Source organism: Rhinoraja longicauda, chromosome 13 (assembly GCF_053455715.1).
Source record: "Rhinoraja longicauda isolate Sanriku21f chromosome 13, sRhiLon1.1, whole genome shotgun sequence".
NCBI classification, from domain to species: domain Eukaryota; kingdom Metazoa; phylum Chordata; class Chondrichthyes; order Rajiformes; family Arhynchobatidae; genus Rhinoraja; species Rhinoraja longicauda.
The window spans coordinates 31,495,748-31,513,051 of NC_135965.1; the positions used below are offsets into that span (position 1 = coordinate 31,495,748).

Below are 17,304 nucleotides of genomic sequence, written 5' to 3' on the forward strand. Positions count from 1 at the left end.
TTTATCCTCTCTGGGAGCACAGTGCTGCCTGGGTATCAGGCTTCCTGCCCAGCCACCTGTTCTTAAAGCAACACTGCAGCAAAATAATTTCTACCAGTAAACAAGTCCTTCATTTCAATTGATATGTGTGGGAAAGAACTGCAGATGCTGGTTTACACCAAAAATAGACACAAATGCTGGAGTAACTCAGCGGGACAGGCTGCATCTCTGGAGAAAAGGAATTGGTGACTTTTCGGTTTGAGACCCTTCAATTTATATTGTGGTCAATAGATCCAAAGTTGGATAATTGCCCACATTGTTTCATTGGTAAGGCCAGATATTGACAGTGTGTTCAACACTCCTTCTCAGGCAGTTCCCAATAAAGTCATAGAGTCATAGAGAAATACAACATGGAAGCAAGTCTGTGATAATAATAATAATAATAATAATAATAATAATAATAAGTACTTTATTCATCCCAGAACGGGGAAATTTGCAGGGTTACAGCAGCAAAGTGGATAGCAAAAATAAATAAGCATTCATTAAAAAAATAAAATAACAGTAATTATCTTTATTTACTGGTGATGTCCCACTGGGTCTGTGATATCCATCAACTATTCATTTACACTAATCCTACATTAATGTCTTTTTTTTTAACTCTGTCTTCATGTCCATGAACTCCAGATTCCATAGCTCTCACTCCACACAGAAGCTAGGCCTGTCCACCTGGCAGAGAACAGGGAGGTGACAATTATCCATGGCAGTGATTTATAGATCAACAGTCAAGTTGTGCAGAAATAAATAAACTCTCTTTGAGACGATTATCTCAAGGAAAAGACTGCAGTATGAACTACAAAGGAGCAAAAGACTGTTGGAAAAATTGAGTGGTTCAGGCAGCATGCGTGGAGGTAAACTGACAGATAACCTTTTGGGTCAGGACCCTTCTACAAAATGTTGTGTACATTTTCTACCACAGATGCTGCCAGACCCATCGACTTCCTACAGCAGTGTGTTTTTTGCTAATTATTCCAGCATCTGCAGTCTCTTGGTTCTCCAAGGTATAAAGGAGAATGATTAAAGTGTTTTTTCTTATAGCAGGGGATCTTGGCAGCACCCACTGTGAAACTGAGATATCTAGCATGTACATTTTTTTAATATGAAATCAACACTTTTATACTTCTATCTTTGCAGTGGCTCAGTATAATAAACCTACTGTTTATTCCAAACAGTACAGCTATGAACTGATAGCCTCATTTAGTTTGTCAACAAAGTAACTTTGTTTAATTTCCAAAAACAAACTTTATTCTGAATAAAAACTAGATAGTAAACAAAAACTATGCAAACATCCTTCAGACATTCTCCACATTTATATATCCATTAGTGTCATATTCAGTTGTGTTTGCACCTTTCTTTAAAGAAAACACCCTTGCAACCATGGCCCCACTGGAGTGATATCCCTTCCCTTGTTTGACTTGCCTTTGGAAAGGTTGTACTGACTGACTGAAATTTACCAGCACCTTTACTTGGTCCATGCCTCGTTGAAGGGTGAGACTGCCCTTGCTCTACTTGTGCATCCCTTTTCAACTCGCAATGCATTGTCTTCACTGGAATGTAAGGAATCTGAGACATGATCTTACTGCTATACTTGGAAACACACTCAAGGTCCTTTGTAAAACTACCAGCAACAGGCATAGCTGTGCAATGCCTGCCCTTCAGCCAACACATACACACAGCTGCTGATTTCACACCGCATCACTATGCTTCCGCTGTCACACTCACTCCGTTGGTGCAAAAAGGTGCAAGGAGACCTGGAATGTGCTCTAAATTGTTATTAATTAAATAATCAGCCTGTTTCCTAAAGAAACTTTAGACACACACAAGACTGAAGATATTTATTATTAATATATGATAAAATTTACATTGAAATTCAAACAAATTTTGTTTTGTTTATTATTGTCACCTCTACCAAGGTACAGTGAAAAGCTTTTTGGCACAGAAGGCCGTGGTGTTAATATCCAAAGTGCCACCTCTTAACTTGCTCCCGGTGGTGATGGAAGGCTTAAGCACTCACCCAAGCTCCTCCGATGTTGAGAAAGGCTGGGCAGACACGTCATTGGGGTTATCAAGTAGGCTCCTACTTTCATCAACATTTTGCTGACTGGGCCCACGACGTCTCCAGTAGGCTCAGAGGTGCGTTCTGGTGTCCCAAAACCACCCCCCCTCTGCATCTGCCTAGCCTGCTTATTTGGGAGACAAGATGGGGTCTTTCCTCTTCAGCCAGAGCCACTGGCTACTCCGCTCTGCCACCCCTGATTTTAAGGCAGAGATAGATAGATTTTTGATTAGTACAGGTGCCAGAGGTTATGGGAAGAAGGCAGGAGAATGGGGTTAGGAGGGAGAGATAGATCAGCCATGATTGAATGGCAGAGTAGACTTGATGGGTCGAATGGCCTAATTCTACTCCTATCACTTATGACCTTTTGACTAACCTTGCATGACTAAAGCGTAGCTAAAAGGCGTGAGGGGGAAAATATAATGGAAATGAGCGGGGCAAGTGTTTTACATTGTGGGTGGTGGGGGCCTGGAATGCACGGCCAGGGGTGCTGGTGGAGGCAGATACAACAGTAGAGTTTAAGAAGCTTAGATATGTAGGGAATGGAGGGATAGGGATCGCTTTCAGGCAGATGGGATCAGTTCAGCTAGATCAGGCATCGTGATCGACACAAATATTCTGGTTTGTGCTGTACTATTCTATGTTCTATGAAGAAAGAGGCGAATCAAGGAGGTATAGGGATTCCAGTAGCATCTAATCGGGGTGGGTGTCTCAGCTTGGAGGTGGATCCAACTCCCGAGTCCTTTAGAGGATGGGCCTCTGTTGGGTGGTGGGGTTTGAGGTTGGGATGGGTGTTGGGGGGCCTAAATCTCAAACTCTTCATGAGCGAACTGCAGGATTGCGAAGGATCTTAACTTTTCCCTCAAGCCGTCTACACCTCCCTCCGCCCTCTAGGTTTTCCAGATGTGGACAACGGTTTACCTCGGGAAAGAGCTCTTCATCAGGCACTGCAAACTCTGTTTGCCGATGAACCAATATATAATTTACAAAATCTTTCACTGCTTTTACAAAACCACTCGGCAATTGTTAATCCCGGAACACAGTGCAGGAGGGATTCACATTTGGACCCCAAATGGAGAAAACCCGCAAAAAATATATAAAGCAGGACTTTGGAAGTGTCTTGGACAAGGCGTGACACCTCCATCAACGTTGATTAATGGAACTCAAAGTTCAAAGCAGTGCCCCACACAAAGCACCAGAAGTCATACCTTGCAACAACATGATAAATGTGTTTCTCCATTACAACCATACAGTCACAGCACTGGAGGCGACTAGCAGCTTTCTATCCAATTTACTAAAATTACCTTTACCCTCTCTGTTCCTTAACTCATGGCTATGGAGGCAGTATACCACTGGAAGACTCGCAAGAACGTTCTCTACTGACATTCAGAGCTTCGTTCAACTTGAAAATGTGTGTTTTGCTTCACATTCTACCAGTCCTTCTAACAAGTGAGAATGATTCAAATCAAGAACAAGGGAGATGTCACCACAGTCCCCGAGAATCCTATGACAAACCCTCAGACATCTGAAGTCTGAAGAAGGGTCTCGACCCGAAACGTCACCCATTCCTTCTCTCCTGCGATGCTGCCTGACCCGCTGAGTTACTCCAGCATTTTGTGTCTGCCTCAGACATCCGTATTGGAACCAACTCCATGAGAGAGAGATTGGCTATCAGAGAGGGATTGACAGAAGTCCTAAATGGCAGAGCTTGTTTAATCAGTTGACATAAAATACTTCTTTGCTCAATGGTATAGATATCCACCTAGAATGGCAAAGGATCTGATACCTGCAATAAACCATTTGGATAATGGCAAGAGAGACGGAGGAGACTAAAGTTCACTAAGGAAGGAGGTTGGAGCAAAAATGGTCCAAGCCTGTGTAATGTTGGTGATAAAAAGGGAGGAAAAAGTGAGATGTAGAAATAGTTTGTTCATTTCAGGGGTGTGATAAGGTGAAGACATGGCCGTCTGCTTACATTTGTTGTCATGAAGTATCCGTGTTGGGATGCAATGCTCCTCCTGGACAATAACACAGTGACAGATTCCCCCATGTGGTTTGATTGAGAACTAAATCATGACACAAAAATTCTTCAGTGACTAGATTTACTAATGTGCAAAAGTGGTGCCAAGTTGGAGGGCATGCACCATTTGTACATAGAATCCTGCAACCTGGCAGATATATTCTCTCCGTTATGGAATGAACATGGGAATAAGATAATCAGATCAGGTATGGATCATTTGGGAGTGGTTTGAGAGAATGCAGAGCTGGGGCAGGAGAGGAATAGAGGTATCAGGATATTGAGAGAAAGGCAATCTGGGGAAGAGATGTTAAAGATTGAACACATGATTGGTGGTGAAGATGGGGTTCAGATCGAGACATCGGGGCAACTAATGCTGAAACTGAACTCAACTCACTCAGTTCTCTGCATCAGTGGCCTATGCCACGTACTAATTAAATTTGAAACGGTACTATCAAAATATGTGTTGCATGTTATGTGACATGACAGCCTGACCACTGACCTCTCTGTATGTCTGTGCAGAATGCATGGAAGACATCTTATAAATTCTCATTGCGACACAGCTGGTATGTAATGGACTCTTTGTGTTTGTTGATCAGGTTTTAGACTGATCTACCTTAACCAGTTCAAAATGATTGAAGCAGCAGAGAGATCTGAGCCTAATGCTAGTAAACCTCTGGTTTGTAAAGGCCGAGGTGAATGATGCTTTTTATTGTGAATTGACCTGTCCCTGCGGTTCCTGAGTTAACCAGAAACTCATTGGCAAAACCGCAGTTAAAAACAGAAAGTCTTGCATTTCTACAACTCTTCCTAAAACTTTGAGAAGTCCCCTAGCACTCCACAGTCAGTAAAGTATTGAAGTGTGGTCAGTGCTATAATGTAGCAGGGGAGAGCTCAGTACAGCACGATCAATGGGATCTGACTTTGAGTTGTTGATTGTGATAAATATTGGCCAAGACGTTTGGGATAAGTCTCAAACTGATTTTAACTCCATAGGCAGCCTTCATTTTTGCTTAGAAACAGAAACATGGAAAATAGGTGCAGGAGGAGGCCATTTGGCCCTTCGAGCCAGCACCGCCATTCATTGTGATCATGGCTGATCATCCACAATCAGTAACCTGAGCCCAACTTCTCCCCATATCCCTTGATTCCACCAGCCCCCATAACTCTATCTAACTCTCTCTCAAATTCATCCAGTGATTTGGCCTCCACTGCCTTCTGTGGCAAAGAATTCCACAAATTCACAACTCTCTGGGTGAAAAAGTTCCTTCTCATCTCAGTTCTAAATGGCCTTCCCTTTATTCTAAGACTGTGGCCCCAGGTTCTAGACTCCCCCAACATTGGGAACATTTTTCCTGCATCTAGCTTGTCCAGTCATATCATATCATATCATATATCTACAGCCGGAAACAGGCCTTTTCGGCCCTCCAAGTCCGTGCCGCCCAGTGATCCCCGTACATTAACACTATCCTACACCCACTAGGGACAATTTTTACATTTACCCAGCCAATTAACCTACATACCTGTACGTCTTTGGAGTGTGGGAGGAAACCGAAGATCCCGGAGAAAACCCACGCAGGTCACGGGGAGAACGTACAAACTCCTTACAGTGCAGCACCCGTAGTCAGGATCGAACCTGTGTCTCCGGCGCTGCATTCGCTGTAAAGCAGCAACTCTACCACTGCGCTACCGTGCCGCGCTACCGTGCAGTCCTTTTATAATTTTATATGTCTCTATAAGATCCCCTCTCATCCTTCTAAACTCCAGTGAATACAAGCCTAGTCTTTTCAATCTTTCCTCATATGACAGTCCCGCCATCCCAGGGATCAATCTCGTGAACCAATGCTGCACTGCCTCAATTACAAGGATATCCTTCCTCAAATTAGGAGACCAAAAATGTACACAATACTCCAGATGTGGTCTTACCAGGGCCCTATACAACTGCAGAAGAACCCCTTTACTCCGATACTGAAATCCTCTCGTTCTTTCTGCTAAGAACCAAAATAAGACAGCATGTTAAAAATGCCACAGAGTTGGTCTAAATAACCATTGACAGACATAAGCAGAACCTGGTGAACAGCCTTTCACTGGGGAACCAAATGTAGATTCAACAACTGCAGGCACATTGGTGAACACACACTGCACTGTTTCTAGTGCAGAGGTGGATGCTGATATGGTCGCTACATTCAGGATCTAATCCTCAACATTTGATGGGTCAGGTAGTCCCTGCCGAGCTCAATGTCTTGAGGCTAGTGTGGAAGAACTATTGTTCACCATGGTTCCTGCTTCTAATCATTCTCCTGTGTCCACCACCATACTATATGTGGTTCTCAACTGAAGACAAGATTGAGCTGTGGTGTGATATATCTAATAACAGTTAATAAGTAAAATTGTTCCCAGGGTAAGGTTCAAGATGTTGGTGGGGTGGTGGAAGAGGCGGAGGTCAGTGGCCACGGAGTAAAACCCAAACAATAAAGGAGTAAACGTAACATAACAAGAGATCGACGACAGTGTGTTAATGAATAAAGTGGCGGGTTGGTGAGAGGGGCAAGGATTAGGGTCATTTTAAGAACCCACCATTAGCATAGAGAACCTCAAAAGATTGAGCAGACCCCCTACTCTTTGGATTTGCATGATAACTGAACTAAGAATGTATTCAGGGTCAAGCTGGAAGTAGGCTACACCATATAAAACCTATCCTTGTGTATGTTACTCAAGGAGTGGTCACTCAAGGTGTGAGACATTCAAGGAGCAAGACACTTCAGGAGTAAGTCACTCAAGGAGTAAAACAACCTGGCTACAGAGGACTCTGGGTCTGACAATTAATGACTGGAGTGAGTTGCACCTTCTGGAGGTCATTAAGGGTGTGAATCAACCCAAGCAGCTCTGGAGACTGGATAGTGTATACCCAGGTTATAAATAACTTTCTTCAATTACAGACTGCACACTTGGCTGCACTGCTGTTTTCAGATAACACTTACCTTTTCTTGTTCCGTTTCTGATTCATCATTTTCCTCTTCCAAGGAGGCACAACAGTGAAAACTATTTCCTCTTCCTTTTCTTGTCAAGAGTGAGTGAAGCCACGGATTAAAAACTTTAGCCAAATTGCAGAATGTCTTCAATTCCCAAGCCGTGTGTGGAGTGCCTCACAGCTTCAACCAAACTGAGAAATAAATCAGATGGCCGGTGTCTAACTGTCCAGAAAAAAACGTTATTAGTTTGCCCACAAAGTCCCAATCTGATCCTTCCCACCTGAGAACATGTATCTCCTTCAGAGCTCCTCCTCTATCACTGCTCCCACCATCCCCTCCCAAACATTGCAACCTCTCCTGGGAACCCCAACCTTTCAATCTCCTGCTGACTATAATATTCTCCCCCAGCTGCTCGTCCTTTAACCTCCCCTCCAACCTCCAGACCTTCACCCTCAGTCCCCTGTATAAACTCGCACTGAGTCCGGATACCAGAAATTTCTCAGCCATGTCTCCTTACAATCTTCTAAGCATCCTTGTTTCTGGCCAGTGAAAGGCAGTGGTTACAGAGATGCAGGTCACAAAAAACAAAACCAGTTTGGTGCGGCCACATTCGGAATGAGTGTGTTCAGTTTTCGTCACCCTGCTATAGGAAAGATGATAAGTTGGTAAGAGTGCAAAGAAGGTTTGTGAGGACATTGCCAGGAAATTGGGGCATGAGCTATAGGGAGAGGTTGGGCAAGCTACGAGTTTATTCCTTGGAGTGCAGGAGGATGAGGGTTGCCTAAGAACATGAGAGGAATAGGGAGAGTAGATGCACAATCTTTTACCCAGAGTAGGAAAATCAAGAACCAGATGACATAGGTTTAAGGGGCAACTTTTTCAAACAGAAGGTGATGGTATATGGAATGAGTTGCCAGAGCAGCTAGTTGAGGCAGATACTATAACAATGTCTAAAATATATTTGGACAGGTATATGGACAGGAAAAGTTTAGTGGGATATGGGCCAAAGGCAGGCAGTTGGGATGTGTCGATAGAGCAGGTTGGTTGGCATGGGCAAGTTGGGCTGAAGTGCCTGTTTCCATGCTGTAGGACTCTACAACTGGCATAGTGTTGATGGACCAAATAGCAATTGAGGTCATGAGGAAAATGGGAAATAGTATTTAACTGGATAAATGTTTGCTGGTGCAGAGAATGGGCAAGTTTCATTCAGTGACTGGCCTATCCACGTGGACATTAGATGCCACGATTCTACAGTGGAATCTGGTTCTACAGTGGAAAGAATTCCAAAATACATATCTAGCAATCCCACAAGCTGATGAACTACATTGTGAATTGGTTTGGCTGACCAACATACGAGTTGTCACGTATGTCATAGAGTTGTAGAGTCCTACAGCTGTAGAGTCTTACAGCACGGAAACCAGTCCTTCAGCCCAACTTGCCCTCAACGGCCAATATGTCCCATCTGCACTAATTCTACCTGCCTGCGTTTGGCGTATATCGCTCCAACCCTGTCCTATCCACATACCTGTCTAAATGTTTCTTAAACTTTGCGATAGTACCTGCCTCAGCTATCTCCTCCGGCAGCTCGTTCCATACACCCACCACTCCTTCTGTGAAAACGATACCTCTCAGGATCCTCTTAAATTTTTCCCCCCTCACTTTAAATTTATGTCCTCTGGGTCTCGTTTCTCCTACTCTGGGCAAGAGTGTGCGTCTACTCGATCTATTCCTCTCACGATTTTGCACAGTTCTATAAGATCATGTATACCTGCATAAAATCAAATATGAGAGCTTTTACCAGGTAAAGATTGTAATGATAATATACAAGGCTTTTTTATATATACACCAATGACTTCAAGTTGTTAGCTCACAGTATTATCTCTTGGTATGATCTAGTTCCATGATCAGACAGGCCACATTTCAATTGGTGCACGTGAAGCAGCTGATAACGTCAAACATCTCCAACATTAATCCTTTCCATCAAACCACGAGAAGTACTTTGAAAATAATTTACATTTCATTTTAATTATTCTGCTGAACAAACAGTGGCACACCAACACACACTATTGACATTTTACAAGACATCTTATAGCAAAACTTCCACTTAAATTTATCCAGTCTCAACAAGATAACCCGAAGGAAGGGACTCGTAATGATTCTTCGAGTCCTCATGCTGTTGAGGTGAAGTGGGGTCCTTTTGTTTTGTTTGTATTAAATCTGTGTGGTATCTGGAAGAATTTGTTGGCTGTTGTTAACCTCTAGGGGCAAATAGGGAAGAACTAATGGGTTTCTTCAGGACATCCAAACTGCACTTGCATTCACTCAAACAAACCTTGTCTAATAATCAGCACAACCTTGAAAAGCCCAGAATGGAGTTGGACAAATCTGAGAGGATGAATAGGAGTTCCAGAGTCTTGGAAAAGGTGTAAACTTGTCGTGTTCCTTCAACTGCCAGAACCTAAGCTTTCAATTTACGATGCGATACGATAGGACTTTATTTATCACAGGAGGGAATTTGAGATCTGTGCTGAGCCACATCCAACCTCTCCTCTGGGGAAGTTTTAAGTTACATCCACTCAAACTGGTCAGGCCAGCACAGAGCCCAAAGACGTCCCATTCTGGTGACAGAGAGGCAAGGAAGCACTAACGAGATGGAATTTCTTCTGTTGGATTAAATTTCACTCTGATACAGGTCAATTTGATTCAGTGAAGCGAAGAAAAGGGAGACTGCAGATTCTGGAGTCTGGACCAAAAGTGGAATACTGGAAGATTTTAACGGGACAAGCAGCATTTGTGGAGGCAAAAGAGTGAGGCAACGTTTCAGGTTGAGATCCTGCATCAGGACTGAGGGGGGAAGAGGAAAGATTGCCAGCCGATACCAGTGTGAGGGGGGGAGAGGGGTGGGAGGAAGACTGAAGGGTGGAACCAGCTGGGGATGGAATAATGGGCAAATGGAACTAAGTGTGTGGGTGAGGGTGGGAAAGGGAAATGAAGGGAGAAATAAACTAGGTAGACAGGTGGCTCTGTGTGAGTGGAGATGAAGGGGGCATGGGCTACCTGAAACTGGACAATTCAATGTTCAGACCTTCGGTTGTAAGCTACCAAAACAGAATGCGAGAAGTCGTTCTTCCCATTTGTGTTTGGCCTTTCTGTAGCATTGGAGATGGCTATGGATGCAAGAGTTGGTGTGGGAGTGGGAAAGCGACTTAGAACGACATGCAACTGGAAGCTCATGGACATCAGGTGAACCCATCAATCATTGTATGCAAGACAGATGTTACTGTACATAAACATGGCTACCAAATTTGTACATTACAACATTAATAACACTTCAAATGGTGCTTCATCAGATGCAGTGATTTTTTTTTTAGGTTCTGCTATTCAGTGACTATGCATTGATTTTGTACAGGTAATTAACATTTAGGAAGAATTGAAACATAAGACCATTCAGGATTAACGTTAACAACGCTGCAAAAGGAATTTCCATACAACAAGACATCTGTGCTCTTTATTCTAGGTGGCAAAACCTCCAAGTCTTTGAACCTTGAATCCACTTTAGACATTGTGGCACGGTGTCTTCCATCGGTTGAAGGAACTCTATGTGTGCCCGCAGAATGGATAGTCCTTCAGAACTTATTCCTCGAAATCAAAAATTTCTGCTTCCTTGTCCTTCCAGAAAGCAAAGCTTCTGTCAATGTACTTGCAAATCTCATCATTGCTGAAAGCGCCGAGGTCAGAGGAGTAGCCGTAGCCCGTGAGCAGTTCATCCTCTTCGGGTGTGGCACTTTGCACAATGACTTTGGGCACCGGTCTTATAGTCGGCTCGGACTGTGTGGGCGTGGCGATCATTTTCTCAGGTTTGCTGAAGAACCTTTGTTTAATGTCTTCAAATCCATTCGCCCATTCCCTTTTGCCAGCATCGATCTCCTCAATGACTGCCTTGTGGAATGCACGGACCAAGTCCCAACTGAATTTTCCCAAGTGGTCAAACACCTCAAAGCACAAAAGGTGCCTCATTTTCCTTTCATCCGGTGGCAGGTCAAGTTCAAGGATGTGAAAGTATCCCAACATGAAAAGGTCAAGGGTCAGACTATTGTAGTCAGCAGGAACACCATTGACACGAGGGAGAAACTGTTCAGGTGAAAAGGTCACCCTCTGGCGATACAACCGCCTAATTTGTCTGGATGGGACATGGGAGATGATGTTTCTCCAGTTGCCGATGAGTTTGGTAATGGTCCTTTTCTGCAGGAACAGATGCCTAAGTTTTTCATTTGGAATGGACAGTTTGGACTGGGGTTCAGCGTGTGTTTCCAGCTCAGGCTTACCACCACACTCTGTTTCAGTCATCTCTCCATCATTTGGTGGTTCATTGCTATTTTCAACAATGGCAGATGTACACAGGTTTTTGAGTTTCACTTTCAAAGACATGGTGTAAGTTGATTTTTTCCAGTGACCCAGGAATAACACAACTATTCGTTCTTTCCTCAGGCTAGTCGATTCCGTCACGGGGGAACGGGAGGCGTGGTCTTCCACCACCTCGTTCTTTGAGTTAATTCCCGATTCACTCATGCCCCCCATGCCGCCTGACCGCCGGACCTCATGCGTTTGTTCCCCACTCAACTCACTCCCTTGAATCCCAGTGATATCCTTTTGCCAAGATTCACCTTCACAAGTAGTGGTACCATGACACACATCTTCTGCACCTCGAGCCTCATCTCTATGTTCAGGGCCCATTGGAAAGGACTCATTATTACTTTTGTTTTCAAAGACACTTTCCTGATTTTCCAGTGGATTGGTGCTTGCCAACGTTTTATCTTTCAACACACATTGCTTTTCAAAGTTGGCCCTGAGGGTGCGTACCGACACGCCAAACTGGTGAATCTCTTTTTCTACTTTGTTCCTGCTCTTTCTTGAAGATGTTTGGTCAAGCCTTGGGGTGAAGGCGGCTGCCAGTTCCACATTAGGTATTCTAGTAATCTCCTTGCTTTCATAATCTGGGCGATCTTTATCATTCACGTTTGACAAGAGGAGTGACATAGTCCTCACGATCCCAGATATCCTGTTGCACCACACTGGCAAGGGCGTGTTCTCCTCCTTGCCTGAATCCTGAAGCTGAGTATTGACGGTGATGTTGACGATGGGAGCAGGAAGAATCGTTCGCAGCTGAACTGCCAAACGGTTCAGCTCGCCTTCGTATTCCTGGCACCTTTTCATCACTTGGACATTTTCAATCTGCTTCTCCAGGTAGATAAGGTCATCCTCAGTCAGTAGCTCTCCAAAGGGGCCCAATATGGCATTGTGTTCCTGGGAATACCTCCATATCTCTGTCTGTGGGTAACCTCGTCCTTTGTGCTTGATAGAAAAAAAAATTGAAATGGACGGTCAGTATCCATCATAGTCACCGACTAAGGACAAGACAGGCTTTCAAATCAAGTGTTATAAAGAGTGCAACTCGTGTTCTTTATTCACAGATTGGACTATTTATGTGTTATTTGAATCTTTCTCAAATATGTATCAATTCTATTAGTTTGAATAATTCACTGCTTCAGATGGTGATGAACATCACTGGCTTCTCCAGACATATCTAAATGAATGTTTGTTCAGTCTTCTGAAATTAAGTGTCATCGGTGAGAAAAAAGAGATATTTTTACCCAAAATCACATTGACAACAGAGTTATCCTAAAGCTTCAACTGAAACATTACTGCCCTCATCTTCTGCCATTGGTGCTTCCAACCAAACAGATGTTCTGACTCCTGGGTAACTCTAACAATCTTGCTCACCAACATCACTTCAACTAATGAATCCTGCAACCTAAGGGGCATTCTAGCCTGCCCCCTGCCCCCCTCCCCTCCACACCCTCCCCACCCAACTTGAGTCATCCTAACTGCTGTGTCAATCTAACCAAACATGCTAAGCTCCAGTCACCAATGATTTATGGATCATTTTAAATCCTCACACGCTCCACACTCTTAAGTCACTCCAACTATAGTTATTGCTGGATGTTAGATTAGATGTATTCAGTTTGAAAAACATTTTTAAGAGCTTTATTTTAAAATTATATCGGTTTTTGTTTTATATGCCTTGTACTCATGAGAAGTTTCATTGTAGGAGTGCAGAACCGAGCTTTACATTACCTAAACCCAGGGAACAATTTGCCTGCTTCAGTTTTGTCAATTCCCACAAACCTGCCCTGCTACTGAGCATTGACATCAGGCTGCTTTTTACTATCACATGTTCACATTAAGAGAGAGATTCTCAGAAAGATCGTGATGCAGACTCTGCCTTTACCTCTCTCCGTAGCTCTTCCTCATCCTGCCGTCGAGCCTGCAGTTTCCGGACCATTACCTGGCGCTTCCACTCTGGTATGGGGCGCCCTTTCTCATCATGTGTGGGCACCAGCAAATCCACGTCAGTGGAAGGGACCTCCTCAACAGACAGTGGGACCAATGCTTTCTCTTTTGACTTGTCTTTCAGCTTTAGGTTTTCGCTCTGAAATGTGAGTACAATAAAACTTTTTCAGGACCAGAGATTCGAGGAGGAGATGTTGTCAATAACGTTTGACTTCCTTTCCCACCTTCATTACAACTTTCCATGAATACCTGCAGTCATATGACACCATTTTGCATTTCTTAGCATATTACACACCATGAAGTATTAAAGACAAGCCAATGTGACTCACTTTGCAGCATTCGCACTCTAGTTATATCATTTGAACTTTAAGTCTCATTTGCGAAGTTAAAAACCTTTCGGAACAATACAATTTAGCTAATCAGAGGCACAAAACACATGCATAGTTTTAATTTCACCATGGGAAGTGGCCATTACCTGTGCCCAATTGACCTTGAGTGTCTTGCATGGTGATTTCAGAGGCAATTCAGAGTCAATCACATTAGTGGATAACCAAATTTCCTTCTCTCAATGTGATCAACAATTCAATCGTTTCCTGGTCACCTCCAGCACTTCCGGCATTCCTTTAATATTTTGCATTTCAATGTAATAAATATTTGGTATAAATAGCCCAGCTGCTATGGTGAGATTTGAACTTGTATTTGATTCATTAATTCACTGTAATATTTGGTAATTAACTGCCAGTTACCGTGGTTTGAAGAAAAGTAAAGAAATAACAAAAGGACAAGATTTGTTCAAAAAAGGTTTTGGAAGAATGATAGGTGATCTCATTGAAATATACAAAATTCTTGTGCACATTTCCCCTATTAGAGATGCCTAGAACAATTGAACACCTGTCTCAACACAAGGCACCGACCATTCCAGACAGGATTTTTTTTTTTCACCCAGATGATGGTAAATTTTTGGAAGGGGTTATAAAGATTTCAATACTCAGTATATTCAAAACAATATTCCATCCACTTTTAGACATTATGGAACTTAAGAGATATAGGGTTAGGACTAATCTAAAAGATAAGATGGAGTCTCAATGAAGGGCAGAAATGGTACAAGGGTCCATATGCCCTGCCACTGCTTCTTTTAGAAATCAAAAACGGCTACAGAATGCTGTTGCACAATGTCATAAAGTCATAGGGCAAGGAAATATACCCTTCAGCCCACCGTCTATGTAAACCGTTTAAATTAATCCTACACTAATCCCATTTTGCTTCCCCTACCTTTTCATTAATCTCCCCAGTTTGCATTGCTCACCCACACACAAGGGATAGTTGATATAGATGGTTAATCAATCAACCATGTGATTTTGGGAAGCAGGAGTAAACCAGGGTACCCCCACAATCACAGGGAGTGTGTGCAAAGTCCATACAGACCCGTGGTCAGGATTGAAATCTGGCACCTGCATCTGTGAGGCAGCAGCTCTACCCGCTGCACCAATTGTACAGAGCGGCACGGTAGCGCAGCGGTAGAGTTGCTGCTTTACAGCGAATGCAGCGCCGGAGACTCAGGTTCGATCCTGACTACGGGTGCTGCACTGTAAGGAGTTTGTACGTTCTCCCCGTGACCTGCGTGGGTTTTCTCCGAGATCTTCGGTTTCCTCCCACACTCCAAAGACGTACAGGTATGTAGGTTAATTGGCTGGGTAAATGTAAAAATTGTCCCTAGTGGGTGTAGGATAGTGTTAATGTGCGGGGATCGCTGGGCGGCACGGACTTGGAGGGCCGAAAAGGCCTGTTTCCGGCTGTATAGATATGATGATATGATATGATAATCAGTGCTAGGAACAGTGAACAATCACTGTCATATAGACCAAGCATTTAAAAACAGGTTCAACAGGCATTCCATGCCAGGTACAAGAAGTATTCAGCAGCAGATGCCATAAGCCTTCAATGCCTGGGAGGTAAGTATTCACTGTCAAGAACAAGTTCTCAACAACAAATGCAAATAGCATTTGCAGCCACGTACAGTGTGCGTTCAGCATCAGCTAAAGTGAACCTACAGGACAAGAAGATAATTTAGTGCCAAAGGCAGTAAGCATGTAAACCAGGTGCAGCAAACATATGATGCCAGTTCTACTTAACACTCAGTGCCACTTAAAGAGAGCATTCAGTGCCAGATATGGCAAATATACACTGACAGCTACAGGGCACATTGAATGCCTGCTACAGTGCACATCCAGTGCCAGGTACAACATACAACCAGTGCCAACTGCAGCACACACTCAGTGCCAGGTACAAAGTACTGTCAGTGTGAGGTGCAACGCACATTGGGCATTCAGCATAACTTAGATAGGTAAGTTCTAGATTCATTGATAGGTAAAGTGTTCAATATGGCAATATGTTCAATATGTTCAATAGGTTCAATAGGCAGTATTCAATATGGAGAGTTTTGAATACCACTTAAAGTGAGAATTCAATGCCTGGAACAGTAACTATTCGCTGTCATACAAAGTGAGCAACCTATTCCAGGCACATCAAGCATTCAGTCCACAATACAATGGTACCATGAGCACGGCCGTCTTAACGCATGGGCCTAATGGGCACTTGCCCGGGGGCCCATGAGCATAGGGGCCCCATGCTGATCTGTGTATGTTAAGTGACTTGCAATAAATAAATACTACTTTAAAAATGTAGGTTCAATAAGTGCTTTTTTCGCAACATTTTCGGTCACTAAGTGCTTCTCACAGCGATCTGTAAGTGCTTTTCACAACAATGTAGCACCCTAAGTCCATCGCTAAGTGCTTTTCGGTAAGTGCTTTTCGCCGGCACGACAGGGGGGGGGGCTGGTAGGGAAAGGGGGGTGGGGGAGAGTAACGGTAGGGGCCCCAGTACACTGCTTTGCCCGGGGGCCCATAATGCTGTAAAAACAGCCCTGACCATGAGCATTACAATGCCAGCATTTGATGTTCCAAGTATTCAGTAGCAGATATGCTGAGCATTCTGCATCATGTAAAATGAGCATTCAATGCCAGGTACAGTCTACAATCAGTATGGGGCACAGAAAATGATCAGTGCCGGGATCGACACAAAATGCTGGAGTAACTCAGCGGGTCAGACAACACTCTGGAGAAAAGGAATGGGTGACGTTTTGGGTCGAGACCCTTCTTCAGCCAGAGTCTGGGGAAAGGGAAATGAAAGATATAGACAGTGATCAAGGGAGATGTAGAACAAATGAACGAAAGATATGCAAAAGATTAACGATGATAAAGGAAACAGACCATTGTTAGCTGTGGCCTAGGTGAGAATGAGTTCCAGATACAGCCGGGCACAGTCACCAAGCAGCACTGGGCACAGTCACCAATCAGTGCCGGGCACGGTGAATATACAGTGTTGGACACGGTGAATATACAGTGTTGGACACATAGAAACATAGAAAATATGTGCAGGAGTAGGCCATTCGGCCCTTCGAGCCTGCACCGCCATTCAATATGATCATGGCTGATCATCCAGATCAGTAACCTGTACCTGCCTTCTCTCCATACCCCCTGATCCCTTTAGCCATAAGGGCCACATCTAACTCCCTCTTAAATATAGCCAATGAACTGGCCTCAACTACCTTCTGTGGCAGAGAATTCCACAGACTCACCACTCTCTGTGTGAAGAAATGTTTTCTCATCTCGGTCCTAAAAGACTTCCCCCTTATCCTCAAGCTGTGACCCCTGGTTCTGGACTTCCCCAACATCGGGAACAATCTTCCCGCATCTAGCCTCTCCAACCCCTTAAGAATTTTATATGTTTCAATAAGATCCCCCCCCAGTCTTCTAAATTTCAGCGAGTATAAGCCTAGTCTATCCAGTCTTTCTTCATATGAAAGTCCTGCC

General features: G+C 43.7%; 1 protein-coding gene across 1 annotated transcript in view; it reads right to left on the minus strand.

Annotated features, from left to right (window-relative positions):
- Nucleotides 1-10,694: 10,694 nt before the first annotated feature.
- Nucleotides 10,695-17,304, minus strand: part of LOC144599214 (espin-like protein) — a 43,801-nt gene continuing 37,191 nt past the window's right edge. Inside the window, exons 7-8 of the mRNA XM_078409972.1 lie at nucleotides 13,371-13,571; nucleotides 10,695-12,433 (exon numbers count right to left, since the gene is read on the minus strand). Coding sequence (XP_078266098.1) covers nucleotides 10,715-12,433; nucleotides 13,371-13,571 — 1,920 coding nt within the window. The 3' untranslated portion in view covers nucleotides 10,695-10,714. The remainder of the gene's footprint in view (nucleotides 12,434-13,370; nucleotides 13,572-17,304) is intronic.